Source organism: Vulpes lagopus, chromosome 14, assembly GCF_018345385.1.
Source record: "Vulpes lagopus strain Blue_001 chromosome 14, ASM1834538v1, whole genome shotgun sequence".
Taxonomy (NCBI): domain Eukaryota; kingdom Metazoa; phylum Chordata; class Mammalia; order Carnivora; family Canidae; genus Vulpes; species Vulpes lagopus.
Genome location: NC_054837.1, coordinates 26241262 through 26257916, shown reverse-complemented (window position 1 = coordinate 26257916; position 16655 = coordinate 26241262). Strand labels below are relative to the sequence as shown.

The following is a 16655-nucleotide window of genomic DNA, read 5'->3' as shown; positions in this document are numbered from 1 at the left end:
CCATGTAATACTTCACTGGGAGAATTTATTCATCTGCTCTCCCATACATGGGCATTTGGCGGTTTCTCCAATTTTGGCCACTGTGAAACAGAGGCCTGATGAATATCCTACCCTGTGACTCCTCTCGTAGACAGGCAAGAATTTCCCAGGGTGTACACTGCGGAGTAGAATGCTGGGTCATAATCATGGTATGCACATGCTCAGCTTAAAGAGATAAAACCAGGCTGCTTCCCGACATGCTTGCACTCCTTCACATCCCCACCAGCAATGTCGAGAGGGCTTTATTTTTCTCCAGAGCACATTTACATTTTATGATACATCATGTATTTTACTTGTGTATTGGTTTACTGTCTATCTCCACCTCTACCCCCATGCCAGCAGGGCAGAGATTTTTGTCTCTTTGCTCACTATTCTATCCCCAGTGCCTCAAACAGTGTCTGGCACACAGTAAGTACTCAGGACAACATTTTTAAAAAAGAGTTTTATTTATTTATTCATGAGAGGCACAGAGAGAGAGAGAGAGAGAGAGAGAGAGAGAGAGAGAGAGAGAGAGAGAGAGAGATCCAGAGGCGTAGGCAGAGGGAGAAGCAGGTTCCCTGCGGGGAGCCTGATGAAGGACTCAATCCCAGGACCTTAGGATCATGCCCTGAGCCGGAGGCAGATACTCAACCACTGAGCCACCCAGGTACCCCATCAATAAACATTTTCTGATTGAATGACCAATGGATGGCCAAAACAAGACCTGAGGGTTCATATTAGGTACTATTGGATTATTAGTACTAATTTCCTGGAGATAGGCTGATTCATCTCTCAGTTTCAATCCCCCCAGTCCAGAGAAAGGACCATTGGCCAAAACTACTGATGCCTGGACCCCCAGGCCACCTAAATCAGAATTTCTGAGGATGGAGCTTCCCCTTCAGTAACTCCCTATGGCCCTTTAGATAAAAATCCCCAAACCATGCTGGGACTTACAACACCTTCTGCAGTAACCCTACCACTTCATCTTACCCCCTGCTCACCCCTGCTGCTCTAAAAAAAAAACCATTGCAACCCACCCACACTAAGCTCTTTCACACCTCTGGGCCTTTGCACCTCTGTGTCCCCTCTGCTCTGCCTCCCACCCCATTTAACCATGTTAAAACTATGAATCCTTCAGGGAGTAACTGAAATGTCACGCCCTCCAAGAAGCCCTCCTGGGCTCCTGAGACCCGGTAGGAACCCTGTTAGAGACCCTCATGATACCCTGAACTTCTCCTTCATGGCTCTTCTAAAATTCTGTGATCACACTTGGTGTGATGCTTTGATTCAAGTCTCACTCTCACACCAGACTCTGGGACGCAGGACAGCAGGGACCAATTCTGTTTCAGTTTATCCCTGTGTCTCAGCACATAGCCCAGTGCCTGGCACATAGGCAGGGACCAATATTTTGGATAGATGGATGGACAGATAGATGAGTCGATAGATGGACAGAGGGCTAGGTGGACAGGAGGATGGAAGGAAGGAAGAAAGGGGGGGAGAGAGGGCAGGGACAAGAGACTGAGAGAAGAATACTTACATGGATGGTTGTAGAGATGATGGAGGGATAGAGGAGTGGGTGAATAGACAGACTGACGAATGAGCGGATGGATGGATGATGAGTAGATAAAAATTGAGTCGATCTCTTTCTGCCATCTTCCTGTGCTGCCATAACGGTGCCCATGAACGTCCTGGCTGATGTTCTCGAGAGAACCAATAATGCTAGAAAAAAAGGGCAAACTACAACTTCCTTCCTCTTATGCTCCAGAGTCACCGTCTGGTTCCTGATTGTGATGGCGCAGCGTGGTTATGTAGGAGAATTTTAAATCCTTGCTATCACAGAACGAGGAAATTGCTGTGAACCCCACATGCAGGTTAATTCAGTGTGATCAGCCTGAAATGTGCCGTGTAACTCAAAAATCTAGAAAAGGGGCAGAATCTTCTCCTCCAGCTCATCAGTTTGATTTCATTGTGCTGACAACCTTATCTAGTATCAGAGCCACAAGGAAGCATGATGAAAACACACAGAGGAGAAAATCTGCAGATTCTTTCTTTAGGGATGTAATACACACATACACTTTTTTTTTTTTTTAACAAAAGAGTTTGTGATTGATTGCTTTTAGTCTGTTGGCTTCTCCACTGGTGTCTGAGCCATCTCCCCAGTGGATATGGTGGGCTCCTTGATGGCCAAATTCTTTTCTCCTCCTCGAAATCCCCTTCTCCCAAGGTTCTCTGGGATCTAGGCTTTTGCAGTTTCAGGTTTTCCACAGTCCAGTGGGAAGGGGCCATCAGGGCCAGGCTGCACCAGATCCTCAGCTGGATGCCATTCATTAGTCACTCAACAAACACAGAGGCAGCATGGTGCTGTAGGAGTTGCAAAAGGGTTTGGGATTCAAACTCCAGCTCTGCTACTTACTCTCTATGGGAACCTGGGCAAATCACTTAACCTCTTTGAGCTTTGGGAGGGTTTTACCCCATATCTGTAAAGTGAAGACAATATTCTCCAACTTGTAGGGCAATTTTGAAGAGTAGTAGCACGTAGGCTCCTGGCACATAATAGGTACTCAGTGATAACCACACCACACAAGACGAATAAGACACAGTTCCTCATCTCATGGATGTTTCACTTTAGCAGGAACAGCACTGAAGTGGCTAATGGTGACACACAGGCTGTCACATCACGGTATGGGCAAAGGAACACAGAGGAAGATGGGAATGAGTTCAAGGAAGGCTTCCTGGAGGAAGCGGCGTTCAGTCAGACCTTAAATAGCATTATACGGTCCAGGGTCTCAGCTTCTTCTTTCTAACTTGCTGCTAAATTTCCATGTGACCTTGAATCAGTCACTTCCCCACCCTGGGCTCCCCAGATCCCCATCTGTAACATAAGGTTGTTGAGCATCTTTTGAGTCACAAGCTCTTTGGAGAAGAATCTCTGAAAGCCAAAGCCCATCTTCTCAGAGAAATGCACAGACACGTAAGTTTGTCTGTAATGGGGGAGGGGGGCCCTTATGGACCCGGTAAAGCCACCCTAGACTAAATCCCAGGGTTCGGCGATCCTGGTGGATCGCTACCACTGCAGAGCTGGCCCTGTCCTCACACAGAGCCTCTCTCTTTAGGCTGGGCAGGCACAAGCAAGCAGAATCACTGACTCAATCTGGGAAAGCCCATCAGGCACTGGGCTTCAGGACAGAGCAGGAGCCTGGGGAGGGGAGGTCACTCCAGCTGGCTGGGGAACTGGAGTTTGGTTCTGGGAAAGCGCCCCTGACCAGTCCTCCCCTGACCTCACCTAGTTTATCAGCAACTGCTTTGGGGAGGAAGAGGAGCGTGGGCCGCTCTGGGCAGGCTCCCAAACAGGCCGCTGACCCCCATCTGTCACCCAGGCTGGAGTTCCCGGACACATCCTTCATCTTCCCTAATCTAAACACCCGCAAGCCTCCGGTGGTCCACCCCCCTCCAGCTGCATCCAGCCTGCCAGAGGAAGGCGAGCTGGCTGTCCCTGTTAACACTGGAGCTGCTGCCATCACCTGCCTGCCTTTCCATTCAGCCAACCCTCAGTCAGCATTTATTAAGCACCTATTGTTTGCAGGCAGCTGTGGATGAGATGGTGGAGGATCTCACCTTACCTTCCTCCAAGGTCTCTTCCTCCTGGCCTAGGTCCCCTAAACTCCCCTCCGCGGAAGATGCTGTTGCAATCCCACTCACCTGGAGCAGGTGGGTGCTTTGAGGAAGTAGGCTCTGAAGTGGCTAATTGGGTGCTGGGAGGAAAATCAGCTCTGGGTTGATGTCTGGGCACTGCTCAAACCTGCTGTGTGATCCTAGCTGTGTCTTACCCTCTCTGGGCCTCAGTCTTCCCACGTGTACACTTCTGGTTCATGATTCCATCTGGCATAGAAATGGGCCTTGTTCGCCCCTCCTCACTCCCCTCCCCCAGAACAGTGGAAGGAGAAGAGAAAGCCACCCTGGAGTCCTCTAAGATCTTCCTTTGGGCAGTCTCTGGATCGTGGTCATTCATTCACTCAAGCATTTATTGAGCACCTATTGGGTTCCAGGCCCTGGGATGGGCAGCTGGAATGTGAAGACGACTAGGATTCAAGCAGGAGACCCATAGACACCTCACTCCAAGCCTGGCTTCCTGCCTGGGGTCCCAGACCGGCCTAGCCGAGGATTTGGGGCGCCCGCGGACTCGCGTGTCAGCGCCAGCGGCGCGTCGGCCGGGTCTGTCTCCTCCCCTTCCTCCTTCTCCGCCCCCTCCGCCGCCCCTCCCCGAGCGCGGCCGCGGCCGCCTCCCACCCGCGGGATCCCGGCGTCCAGAGCCGGCGCGTGCGTCCGTCGGTCGGCGGGGCAGTCTGTCCGCGCGCGGAAAGCCCAGCGCCCCGGCGTGCGGCGGCCGCGGGGCCTGGGAGGGACAGGGCGCGGAGGCGGGACCGCAGCTCCCTCCCACTCCGGGGGGAGCCCAGGAGGCGGCGGTGCTGGAGCGGCAGCGGAGAAGGAGGCAGCACAGCGGAGAGGCGGTGAGAGCGCGGGGTGCTGAGGGACCCCACCCCCGACTCCTGCAGGGGGCCGGCGCCGCCGGGGAGGTCTGGGCTGGGGAGGGGGCGCTGGCACCCCCAGAGCGGAGGCAGCGACGACCCGGCTCTGGCTTCGCCTCCTCGGTGACGCGACCCCCGAGGGGCCCTGGGCCGCGCCTGCAGCGCCGCGCATCCCCGCGCATCCCCGCGCATCCCCGCGCATCCCCGCGCACCCTGCATCCCGGCCCGGGCGCGGGCCCCGGGGACGGGAACGCTCGGGGAGCTGAGGAGGGGGCGCCGCGGGCGAGGAGCCTCGGAAAGCCGCGCCCCCGGCCCCAGCCCGCCCTTCGGGCCTGCCCCGGGGAACGCGGGCGGCGACCCCCTGAAGCCCCCCTCGCCGGCCCCCCCATCGGTGCCCCATTGTTCTCAGCCGAGCGCTCTCCCGGGAAGGGGGAGGGGGTGCTGCGCTCTCCTCTTAAAGGGCCCTCTCCGCTTCTTGTCTCCCGGCAGGTCGCGAGCACGAGTGGGGTGGGGCGTGCCCACGGGCCCCCGCCCCCCTCGTCCCCCCGCCCAGCTCCGAAGCCGCAGCCCGGCGGGCGGGCCAGGGGTACGCGGCGCACCCTCCCCGGTGCGATCTTCAGCCACCCAGGCCTACCGGGACGCCGTGCGGAGCGGGGACGAGGGGGACTGGGACGCCCCCGTGAGCAGGAGCCGTCGGAGGGGCGGGCCCGAGGCCAGGCGAGCAGCCCCGTTGGAGCCGGGGCAGCGGCTGGGACGCAGCTGGGAGCGCAGAGGGCCGGCGGGGCGCCGCAGAGCCAGCAGGCTGGCCCGGCCTCCTGGGTGACAGGCCCTGCGGGGCCGGCTGGGAAGAAGTGACTGGAGACCAGCTGGAAAGAGACGACCTAGAGTAGGGGCGGCTGCCCTACTCCCTCTCCCGAGCCGCGGCAGCCAGGGAATTGAGAGCAGCGTTTCCCCAGTCATAAAAGAGACACTTGCTTTCCAGAGCAGCACCTTCGCCCAGACATCGCTGGGGGAGGGGTCCTTGGAGCCCGGAGCACCACCCCACACTCCCTTGACTGAGGCCTCCGGGCCTCGGAGAGGACCCGAGTTAGAAAGGAAGCAGCGGTTGGCTTCTTGCTGCCCCCGAGGGGAGAGGACGTTCCCTGCCCGTCCCCAGGCCCAGAAGGAGCTGGGCCAGTAAGAGTGGGGCCCTGGCCCCTGAGGCTGCAGCAGCGGCCATGTCAAGGCCAGGCCAGGGTGTGATGATGCCGGTGAGCGGCCTGGGCTTCCCACCGCAGAATGTGGCCCGGGTGGTAGTGTGGGAGTGGCTAAATGAGCACAGCCGCTGGCGGCCTTACACGGCCACCGTGTGCCACCACATCGAGAATGTGCTCAAAGAGGACGCCCGCGGTTCCGTGGTCCTGGGGCAGGTGGATGCCCAGCTGGTGCCCTACATCATCGACCTGCAGTCCATGCACCAGTTTCGCCAGGATACAGGTGAGCAGACTCGTCCCCACCCCACCCCACCCCACCCCACCCCACCTCACCTGTCGGGCCAGGCTGAGACTGAGACAGAGCATCACTAGCACACCACCACCCTTCATGGCGGGATGCTAAAATCCCTGCAGCATTCCCGAGGAGGGAGACTGGAACTGCAGGGAGGCTGGTGTGCTGGTCCAACCTTGCTCGGCTCCCAAAAGGGGCAGCCTAGCCTAGTCCAGCTGAAGACTTGGGTTCCAGTGCAGCCTTTTGTATTAGTTGTAGGACCTTAGGTGAGTCACATCACCTCTCTCAGCCTCAGCTTCCTTATCTGTAAAATCGGTGGGTCAGTGTCTCTCACAACTGTGTGAGGATTAGATGAAATTGTGCGCACTGAGCGAGCACAGGACCTAGAAAAGCGTTAGCACTCAGGAACGGGGCTTTCCATGCACTTTCTCATTTGACTCTGTTCCAACAATCACAGACACCAAGTCTTATTATTGAATAATAATTATTATTATTATTGTTAGTCCCATTTTACAGATAAAGAAACTGAGTCTCGCAGAAACAGATCATTTAAACTCAGAGCCGGGATTTAAGACCAGGTGATTGAATTCGAGAGCCAGTGCTCTTGACTGGTTTCCTGCAGTGGCTCCAGATGTTGGTGGTATTGGGATGGTGTGGTGGGGGTGATGGTGGGGTCAGTGTTGGTAGTGTTGCCAATGGTAGTGTTGATTGTGGAATTGGTGGTGGTGGCATTGATGGTTGTGCTGGTGGTTTTCATGGAGGGGGGGTGTGTTGTGATGGGGCAGTAATGATGGAGAAAATGAGGTTGGTGGCATTCGTAGTGGCTGTGTGATAGGTGATGATAGTGATAAAGATGGTGAGATCCACGCTCAGCATTCATGTTCTGGAAGCATGCCATCGCTGTGGAGATCTCTCTGAGTCATTGTTGCTCGGTGGTCTTTGACAAGCTTGGTGGGCAGTGGCGGATGGTGAGTGCCTGCCTCAAGGGAGCTGCCAAAGAATCCTTGGCACGTTTGAACCCAAGGATCAGCTGATGGAGGTTTGGGGGAGCTCCTGTGAATCCCTGGTTGAACTGCCTGTAACAGCCTTGGAGATAGTAGGTCACTTCCCTGCTCTCTAGAGCTGTTCCGTACGGTAACCACCAACTACATGTGGCTATTTAAATTCACATCAGTTAAAATTTAGTAAGTTTTAACATTCAGTCCCTCAGTCCCATTATTGCCCCATTTCAAGTGGAGCAATAGCCACATGTGTCTCACAGCTACCATATTGGACAGCACAGATCCAGAACACTGCCCTTATCACAGAAAGTTCTAGGAGACAGCTATGCTCTAGAACATTGCTTGGTGCCTACTGATTGCTCACCAAGTGTGGAAACACAGATGAATTCATAATACATGGTTTTAGTATATCTGTTTCCATAATTCCAGGCACTGATCGCAGTCACTGGTGGTGCCAGGCATCCATTCATACTACCACACAATCATTTATTGATCTCGCTGTGTGTCAGACCCTGTGCTCAGCACTAGAAAAATGCATGGAACAAGACAGGCAGGGTCCTGAATAGAGGTTTGCTGGGGGACCTACACTAGAGGACCTACACTGCAGGTCCCAGGGAGCAAACAAACACATAATGCACAGATAATCAGTTGCAGGTGGGAGAACATGCAATAAACCTGGTGAAGGGGTGGTGACGGAAGGTTAATCTGAGGAAGTGGTGCGTGAATGGAGATCTGAAGAATGAGTGAAGGGAGCAGTGTTCCAGGCAGAGGGAACAGCCAGTGAAAGGCTCTGTGGCAGAAAGGAGCAGAGTACATTCAAGCCCACTGTGTTTAGAGTGCAGTGAACGAGAAGGTGGTGCAAGAGGAGACCTGGAGCAGAGCTTGAACAGTCACGAGAAGGGCTTTGAATTTCCTCACGACTGTAGAGAAGATCACCATTGAATCCTCCTGCCCATTCTTCCAGAGAGGCACTGAGTCCCTGATAGAAAAGTGAGAAATGATAGGCATCCCTTGCCCTATTCATCTGGTTTATCCCCAAACCTTCTCTGGCGCAGGGCAGGGGTCTGACATCAGGAGGAGGTGGGTTTCTCTTTGGCTTGGTGCTTGGCTTTCCGCAGGTTGAGAACTAGCACTGGGCATGAAAGTGTTCCAGGGCCTGGCTTGGAGTGTGGTCCTTAGAGGGAGGGGTAGCCCCATCCAGGGCTGCCAAGTTGGCCACTCAGTCTTTGATCCCCTTTCGGTCCCCTCTTTTCTCCTAGCACCCCCACTTCGGCTCCTAGCTCCCCAAACTGCCTCCATTTCCCCCTCCAATAGTCCCCTTACTCTCCATGGCACCCCTCTCAGGATTCAGCCTTGCCGAATCCCCCAGTTCTCTGCACCTCCTCCCCAGAGCTGTTCACCCACACCTGCCCCCTGTTAGCCGGAAAAGGGAAAAAAACACTTATCACTCAACAGGCTGCTGGGAGTCTGCCAAGACCCCCCAGCGAGGGAGGAAGGCCTGGAAACCTATGGGGTGGAGGGTGGGTCACCTTGGTTGTGGAACAGTGTTGGAGGGAGGGGCTAAACGCCTCCCCACCAGACATGTTATGGTGTGCCCCCTGCCTCTCCCAGAAGTAAGACAGTGACATCTTGTTCTCACTGTTTATGGTCCAGGGGAGAGCCTCAAGCTGGTATCCTTAGCTCTCTGTGCCTCAGTTTACACATTTATGAAATGAGCAAGAGTTTTGCCTTGCTAGTAGGTGGTTGGGTTGATGGGGAGAACCAAGCCTGTTGTTTTATCCCGCAAACATTGACTAATCACCCACCATGTGCCTCGCATGTATTAAACACTATGGATGCACAGGAGATGGGTAGGAAATGCTAAATCTTGAAAAGATTATGATTCTCTCTCTCACTCTGTCTCTCTCTCTCTCTCTCTCTCTCACACACACACACACACACGATACAATATACAGTTAGAAAACCCAAAGCTCACATATATGTACTGAAATGAACACAGCTCCTATATTGATATTCTAATTGTAAAATTCTTCTTCATCTTTTTTTCCTTAAATATTGTGTTTATTTATTTATTTATTTATTCATAAGAAACAAGACAGAGAGGCAGAGACAGAGGCAGAGGGAGAAGCAGGCTCCCTGTGGGGAGCCCGATGCTGGACTCGATCCCAGGATCATGACCTGAGCTAAAGGCAGACGCTCAACCACTGAGCCACTCAGGTGTTCCTAATAGTAAAATTTTTTAAACGATTTTATTTATTTATTTATTTATTTATGAGAGACACAGAGAAAGAGTCAGAGACACAGGCAGAGGGAGAAGCAGGCTCCATGCAGGGAGCCCGATGTGGGACTCGATCCCAGGACTCGGGATCACGCCCTGAGCCAAAAGCAGATGCTCAACCACTGGGCCACCCAGGTGCCCCTAACTGTAAAAATCTTGATAAGCTCACTGAAGCTGGACTTTAACTTGTTCTGGGGGGAAGTAGTAGCGTGCCCCAGCTTTGCTAGTGCCCTAACACTGGAGCTGAAAGCCTTTCTGATAAGGTCAGATAGTAAATATCTTAGCCCCTTATGGGTCATACTGTCTCTGTTGTAAGCGCTCACTTCTGCAATTGCAGTATAAAAGTAGCTACAGACGGTGAGCAAATGAGCACATGTGGCCATGTTCTAATAAAACTAGTTGGGGACACTAAAATTTGAATGGATAGAATTTTCACAAGTCATGAAATGTTCTTTTTTTTTTTCCAACTATTTAAAAATGTAAAAGCCACTGCTTAGCTCAGGAGCTGTGCAAAAGCAGGCAGTGGGCAGATGTGGCTCGTGGGCTAGGATTCACCAACCCCTGCTCCCTTGTGTTCTTAACCTGCCCCGGACGTGAGACAGCCACAGCCTGCCCGGCACAGCATATACTGAGCCACACACTTCGTGGTGTGCACCAGAGTGCGTATGCGTGTGCATACATGTGCCCGGCACCAACCCGCTTGTATGCCACGGACACACACATACCCTATCTCTGTGCCTGTCACACATCCAGCGGAAGGAAGCCCAGGTGTCAGGCTCGGACCACAGGAGAGGGGTCAGGCCCGGTCCCATGGGGGCTTCTGTTTGTTCAGCTGGTGTCCGCTCACCTCTTCCCTGCTGGACTGTTTTCATCTCTCCCCATGGAAGGTGGGGTTCCCTTTGAAGCTCTGCAGGCCCAGAGCCCACGTGTAGGGGGAATGCCGTGACCCTGGAACCACGTGATATGAGATCCCTCGCAGGGGTGTCCCAGGCATAGGGCTGGAAGCCAGAGTCAGAGGTAGGCGAGGGATACGTCAGGTGCCCCTTCACAGGTGTGTGCTCGGCAATATCATGAGCTGCATCTTGCTGCTTCCCCAAAGCTTTCCTCATCTTCCTTGGGCTTAAGCTCCCCCTACCACAGGCAAGTCAAGATTTCACGAGTGGGAAACCAAGGTCAATGGGTTTGCCTGGGTGGGTGCAGCAACTGGGAGCAGAGCTGGACCTGGGAGCCACGGTGGCCTTCAGGGAGAGGAGGTGGCTCCCACTAGCAGTGGGGAGATCATTTGGGAACCACTTTCTGCCTCCCTTGCAAGGCCATAACTTCCCTGAAGATAACTGCCTCCCATCCTGCTGTTGGGGCCTCACGAGCCTGGATTTTCCTCCTGGACTCACATGGCGGGGGACAGAGGGACAGGCCACCTTTCTGATTTGGTGTCTCCCATTCACTTCTCCCTCTGCTGCTAGAGTGACTTAGGGCAGCCCATTCTGTAGATGGGACAGCTGAGGCCAGGAGAGGCCAGGCCAGGGACCATCCACAACTGCCGTCCCCCAGGCTCGAAGCAGGCTGCACCAGCACTCCCAAACCTCAGGGCTGGAGTGACAGGGGGTGGCTAATTTCAGTGTCTCCCAAGCCTACATCATTCATTCTCCAGGTCGCTTGGGCTCCACATGGTCCTGGTCACTGCCCTTATGGGAATTTCCTGTCTGGCACAGCCATCACCAGGCATCTAAATTCTGGTGAGAATTTAGACTCCTAGGCAGGACATTGTTACAGATAGAGAGACTGAGGCCCAGAGATAGTGACTTGCCCAAAGGTCACACAGCCATTCAGCCCCCAGCTGGAATCCAGGCCTCTCAGACAAGTCTCAGGGATGGAGAACAAGGTGACATTTGGTATTGGGCTGAGAGTCTCCTCCCTCTTCTCCCAGAGAAGGGAGCTCTGTTGGGGCTTGTTGTCAGGGTCTTTACCAGGGCAGGAGCGGCCTCTGCAACCCCAGAGGCCTCTGGGACCAGCTCCCTAGTTACAGGACCCCTTGGGACCTTCTCCCAGCCAATCTGGAAGGCTCCTGCAGCTGGGCTTACCAGCAGAGGCAAGAAGGATGATGTGTATTTGGGCAGGGAGGGGTCTGTCCCATGGTGGCAACAGGTCCAACTGATCCATTCATGGCTGTCTCCCACTACCACCTGTTACGCTGCCTACATTTCCACCACTTTTGGCCTCTGGCCGCTTTTCTGGCTCCAAGAGCCTCTTCTGATAACGTAAACTCATTTTCACTTTTATTTGACAGTTCAGGGGTGCCTACTCAGTGACAGGCACCGGGCCGGGTCTTGGGGACTCAGAGAGAGGGACACGACCCTCGCCAGATTGATCTCAGAGTCTGGTAAAGTCAAAGGCAGATACGTAGTATGGGAATAGCAGTTGAACGCTCTGACTCAGACAGGGAGCCAAATTCCAGCTTGGCCTTTTGCTGGCTGTGTGTGACCATGGCCAAACTCCCTAACCTCCGGAAGCCTCAGTCCTCTCCTCTGTGGGAATGACAATAGTCCTATAGTCCCTACCAGAGGGGTATCATGAGGATTAAATGAAATAATATAGGGAAAAGCACGAAGGCTGTTACTTTGCACATAGTTATCACTCATGCTCAACTAGGAAAAACATCGAAATGCTCCATAGGAGAGGTGCAAGTTGCCTTCAGCCAGGTGAAGGTGAAGTGGGCAGGGTGAGCCTGGGGCTCGGAGAGAGAGGACTTCCTTGAGACAAGTTCTGTTTGAGGAACACTTCCAGGTGGAGGGAGCAGCATCAGCATGGTCCTGGATGAGACCTCAGGCCCAGGTAGAAGAGGTAGGCTATGACAGAAGACAGGAGGGGGTCAGGGAGGCGTCTTGGGTCCCACTGGGCATCACAGGGCTGCCAGCTGCTGCCCTTTAGCGGACGGTCCCAGGGGACCCAGAGCCATGCTGCAGGACCAGCCTCGTTAATCACAGGCCCTTGGAGGCCAGAGCTGAAACAGGCTGGGTGGGGGCTGACACAAGCACATCCTTACCGTCCTTCGGGCTCCCTCTGCCCAGCCAGTTGGCATCACCTCATTTTTCACACAGCAAAGCTGAGGCTCAGAGGGTGGGGAGCCACCCACCTGAGCTAGGAAGAGGTAGGTGGGACGTTCAGATCCAGGTCTGCAGCACCCACCTAGCGCCAGGCCTGGCAGCCCCAGCACCTTGGACAGCGCTGCCAGCCCGCGCCCATACCTGCAGGGGCTTGGGGTGTGGTGGGGGGATCCTGGGTCAGATCCTCCTCACAGCCAGCCCTTTCCCCCTCCTCTCCTGTCCCCTGCCCCTCCTTCTCCTCTCTCTATCCTTCCCTTGCTTTCTCTCAACCTCCCAGCCTCCTCCTTCTAAGGGAGCTCTGGAGTCTGACCCAGAGGTGAGGGAGGTGGTGAGCGCCGAGGTGGGGGCAGGGGACTGATCTGCTATTACAGTAAGGTGGAGTCCGGGCGTGATACAGGCGGTGGTGTGGTAGTGTCAGGGAGAGTCATAGTGGCTGTCGTGGTGGGGACAGAGGACAGTAGGGGTTCCATGGGGGGTCAGGGGTGGAGGGTGGAAAGAAGATAATGAGGAGTGAAGGAGAAGGCACGGGAGTTCTGATGGGGAGGTGATAGAACACATGACTGGAGGCTAATGAGGAGGGGTCAGGGTGGGGAGGCCATGGGGTGGGACTGGTCATAGCTGTGGTGCCCACTCAGGCCCTGAGTGGTGGGGTCCCTAGTTCCCGTCCCCAGTGTAGTGGAGTTCTCAGGGTGTGGAGGGTGCCCTGGGGCTTCCCCAGCTCCCCTCCCCTAACATCCACGTCTCCCAGGGCCTCCCTCCTCCCACTAACTCCTGCATCACACCCCAGGGTAGCCTCTCCCAGGACAGCCTCCAGGCCCCAAGACAGTCATCCCCCTACCACATAGCCCACACAGCCTCTGATTGACACTGATACCCTCACCGGTCCCCGGCTGCCCCTGGCCAATACCCACTGAGGACATGGGGTCCAAAACCTGGAACTGGCTGCTTCAGGGAGTGTTGCTGGTGAGGCCCAGGCTCCAGGTTCCCTATAGGTCAGGAGAGGAGGGGCAGGCCTGTGGCTTTGAGTAAACAGCACTCCCTCCCCAGCCTCCCTTCCTCCTCTCTAATGTGGACCCAACAGCAGCACCTATCTCGAGGGATTGTAGTTAGTATTAATTCCTTCATTCATGCAGCAGGAATGTCATGAGCACCTGCTATGTGTCAGGCACTGTCCTAGGCTCTGAGGCTGCAGCAGTGAACAGGACAGACAAACCCCTGCCCTCAGGGCCCTTTTATCTGGTGTGATCCAGGAGGCCAGGCACCAAGGAGGTCCCAGGGTGTGGGGCTATTCATGACCTTGGGGCCCCACGAGCTACCAGGTTGAGGACTCAGTTTCCTCTGGATCCTGTGTGGCTGTCACCCAGATCTGCTACCCTGGCTAAGCTCCTCTCCCTCTCTGGGCTCCTCCCCTTGTACCTCTGGAGCTGCTCCAGGCTGCTACCTCCACCTGCCCTGGCAGTAGTAGCAGGCCGATGATGGGGTATGGGAGGGAGTCTGGCACCTGGCCCTGGAGCTGAATGCCCTGAAATGCAGAACAAAGGACAAGACAATCAAAGGAGGCAGTGCTGGCGGCCAGGACAGTCCTGGCAGCAGCTGCAGCATAGCCACCTCTCCTCCCCATGACAGGCTGTGCCCCACCACTGCTGAGCCTCTGTCCCCTCTTCTTCCAACTGCAAGCAGAACACACCAGAGGAAGCATACAATTTACCTGAAATCACACCATTATGGGGCTCTCCTTGGCTCCTCTCTCCTGGAGAATGAAGGTTCATTCATGCCAACGTCTAGTCACCTGGTCCTGTGGAAATAACAGAAGGGGTTGAGTTCAAGATCTGCATCTAATTTCTTTTTTTTAAATTTTTATTTATTTATTCATGAGAGACATGGGGGGGGGCGCACAGAGACACAGGCAGAGGGAGAAGCAGGCTCCATGCAGGGAGCCTGACGTGGGACTCGATCCCTGGTCTCCAGGATCACGCCCTGGGCTGAAGGCGGCACTAAACCGCTGAGCCACCTGGGCTGTCCTGCATCTAATTTCTATGTGATTTGGGCCACGTCCTTTTTCTTTCTGGGACCCAGTTTCCCCATTTTGACAGAGGCTGAAAATTCAGATGCCTACAGAGAGCCTCAGCAGCTAACAGAAGTGTGTGCAGGGGCTGGGAAGGCAAAGGTTTTCATCTTGCTGCTCTCTAGTGCTTGGTACACAGTAGGTGCTCAATAAATACTTGAAATCGTGCATGTGGTGGCCGTGACTCAGTTTCTGCTAACGGTTGCCAAGGAGGCCAGTGCCTGCAGCCACATCTTTGGATATTTTGGGATTTTTGAAATCCAGACTTGAGTGAGTCTAGCCCAGTTTTTGAATGCTGGTCATTTTTAAAAATGTAATATAACATGCAGATGAGAACAAACTCCCTTCCACCACTAACTTGCCATCTCCAAGCTAGTCATTTGTAGCACTCACTTAGGTTCACTCATATATTTGGTCCTTCTTTCCTTCATTCAGCCAGCATTCTCCAAGTGCCAATCCCTGTGATCCAGGCTGTCAGGGGATGCTAAGGTGGCTGAAAGCCAGACCAACTTTTGAGAGGCTCCCAGGCTGGAGGGAACACAGCCTCGATATTTTAGTGAGCTGTGTGCTTTAACGGGGATACTGCAAGTGCAAGGTGCTATGGGAGCCCCAAGGAGGGGGTGATTCTCCCTAAGGATGGCAAAGAAAATTCAGCTCAGTGCTTGAGCTGAACCTGGGAGATTGCTTGGGAACTCAGCAGGGCAGAGAATGGGGCAGGTGGATGGAATGCCACAGGGAGCGGCATGTGCAAATACACAGAGGCATAGGCGTGCGGTGTGTTCAGAAAATGACTAGAAGCTTGGTGTGGGTAGAATGTGAGGCTGTACAGACAGCTTGTGATTCCTAAGGGCACTAGGGAGCTACTGATGGGTATTGGGCACAGGAGTGATGTGGTCAGACTTGAGTTTGGCTCTGGCTGCCACCTGAGGATGGCCTGCAGGGTGCAGAGGGTGGAAGCTGGGACACAGGGCAGAGGCTACTACAGTAGTCAAGGTCAGCAATAATGGTGGCTTGGACCGGGCTGGTGGCGGTGGAAGTGGGTAGAAGTTCAGATCCGTCTGGGTGATATCTTGGCTTAATAGCTTAGTAGCTGTGTGATTTGGGGCAAGTCATGTCACCTGTTTGTGCTACAGCATTTGGACCATGCAATGATGCTAACGTACCATTCTGTAGAGCATTGTGGGGACTGAGAGTTGGCATATGTGAAGCACTTAGAACAGACTCTGGTGCGTAGTAGGTCCTCTGTGGGCATTTACTACTATCATTATGGGTATTTCAGAGATGAGGAAAGAGAGGCTCAGAGCAGCCAGGTCAGCTGCCCAGGGCCGCACAGGAGACGGAGACTGTCTGTTTCTTCTATTCCCTACCCCCTCATTTCCCACTTGTAGCTGTCACTGCTGTGCCAGGGGGGCGGAACCCAAGTGTGCCAGAAGCCAGGTGACCCAGAAGCCCCACACGCAGCCCATAAAGTGGACACAGCCAGCTGCCAGCTGCCAGGAGCCTCTCGGGCGAGGGCCTTTCAAAACCCATTTAAAGGCAGTAGCCTATCCAGCACCACGCAGCCCCTCAACCCAGCCCAGCCCGGCCCGGCCCTCCCCTCCCCACCCTCCCCACTGCCCTGGCCTGGCTACCAGCCGACCCTGGGGAGCCTGGGCCAGCTTCAAATGTGCAGAAACCACTAATGGGCCACGGCTCTGCCTGACGAGTCCCCTGGGAGAGTTTGAAGGCAAACAGAATGCTGCGGGATTATTGATCACAGGGTGGGGGGTGGGGGAGACGTGCCCTGGGGGCCACAGCCTGCCAGTCAAATCCCAGCCAGGCCCCTGCCTTAGCCACACCCCCTCATCTCCTCAAGGAGCCTGACTTGCCCCATCTTCCAAATGGGGCTAGTACCTGTAAGGCCATGTGGAGACTGGGTGGCGCACATAAACCCCTGACCCTGTGCTGGGGGTGCTCCTGTGCTGGGGGTCGAGCACAGGAGCAGTCGATAAATCGAGATGGTTGTAGCTGTTGCTGCTGCTGTCAGAGGGCGTTGGCCAGCCATGCAGACAGGCACTGGGGATTAAGGGAGAGAACGTCTATCCTGGAAGGTCAAATAGGCTGGAGCCTCAGCCGTGTGCCTTGCCTGACCTCCATGCCTCAGTGTCCTCCTCTGGAAAATGGGCTAGTGGGAGTAGA

General features: G+C 54.7%; 1 protein-coding gene across 1 annotated transcript in view; it reads left to right on the top strand.

Moving 5' to 3' along the window:
* Window positions 1–4288: 4288 nt before the first annotated feature.
* Window positions 4289–16655, top strand: part of DTX1 (deltex E3 ubiquitin ligase 1) — a 35827-nt gene continuing 23460 nt past the window's right edge. The window contains exons 1-2 of the mRNA XM_041729152.1: window positions 4289–4526; window positions 5034–6020. Of these exons, the coding sequence (XP_041585086.1) occupies window positions 5762–6020 (259 nt within the window). The 5' untranslated portion in view covers window positions 4289–4526; window positions 5034–5761. The remainder of the gene's footprint in view (window positions 4527–5033; window positions 6021–16655) is intronic.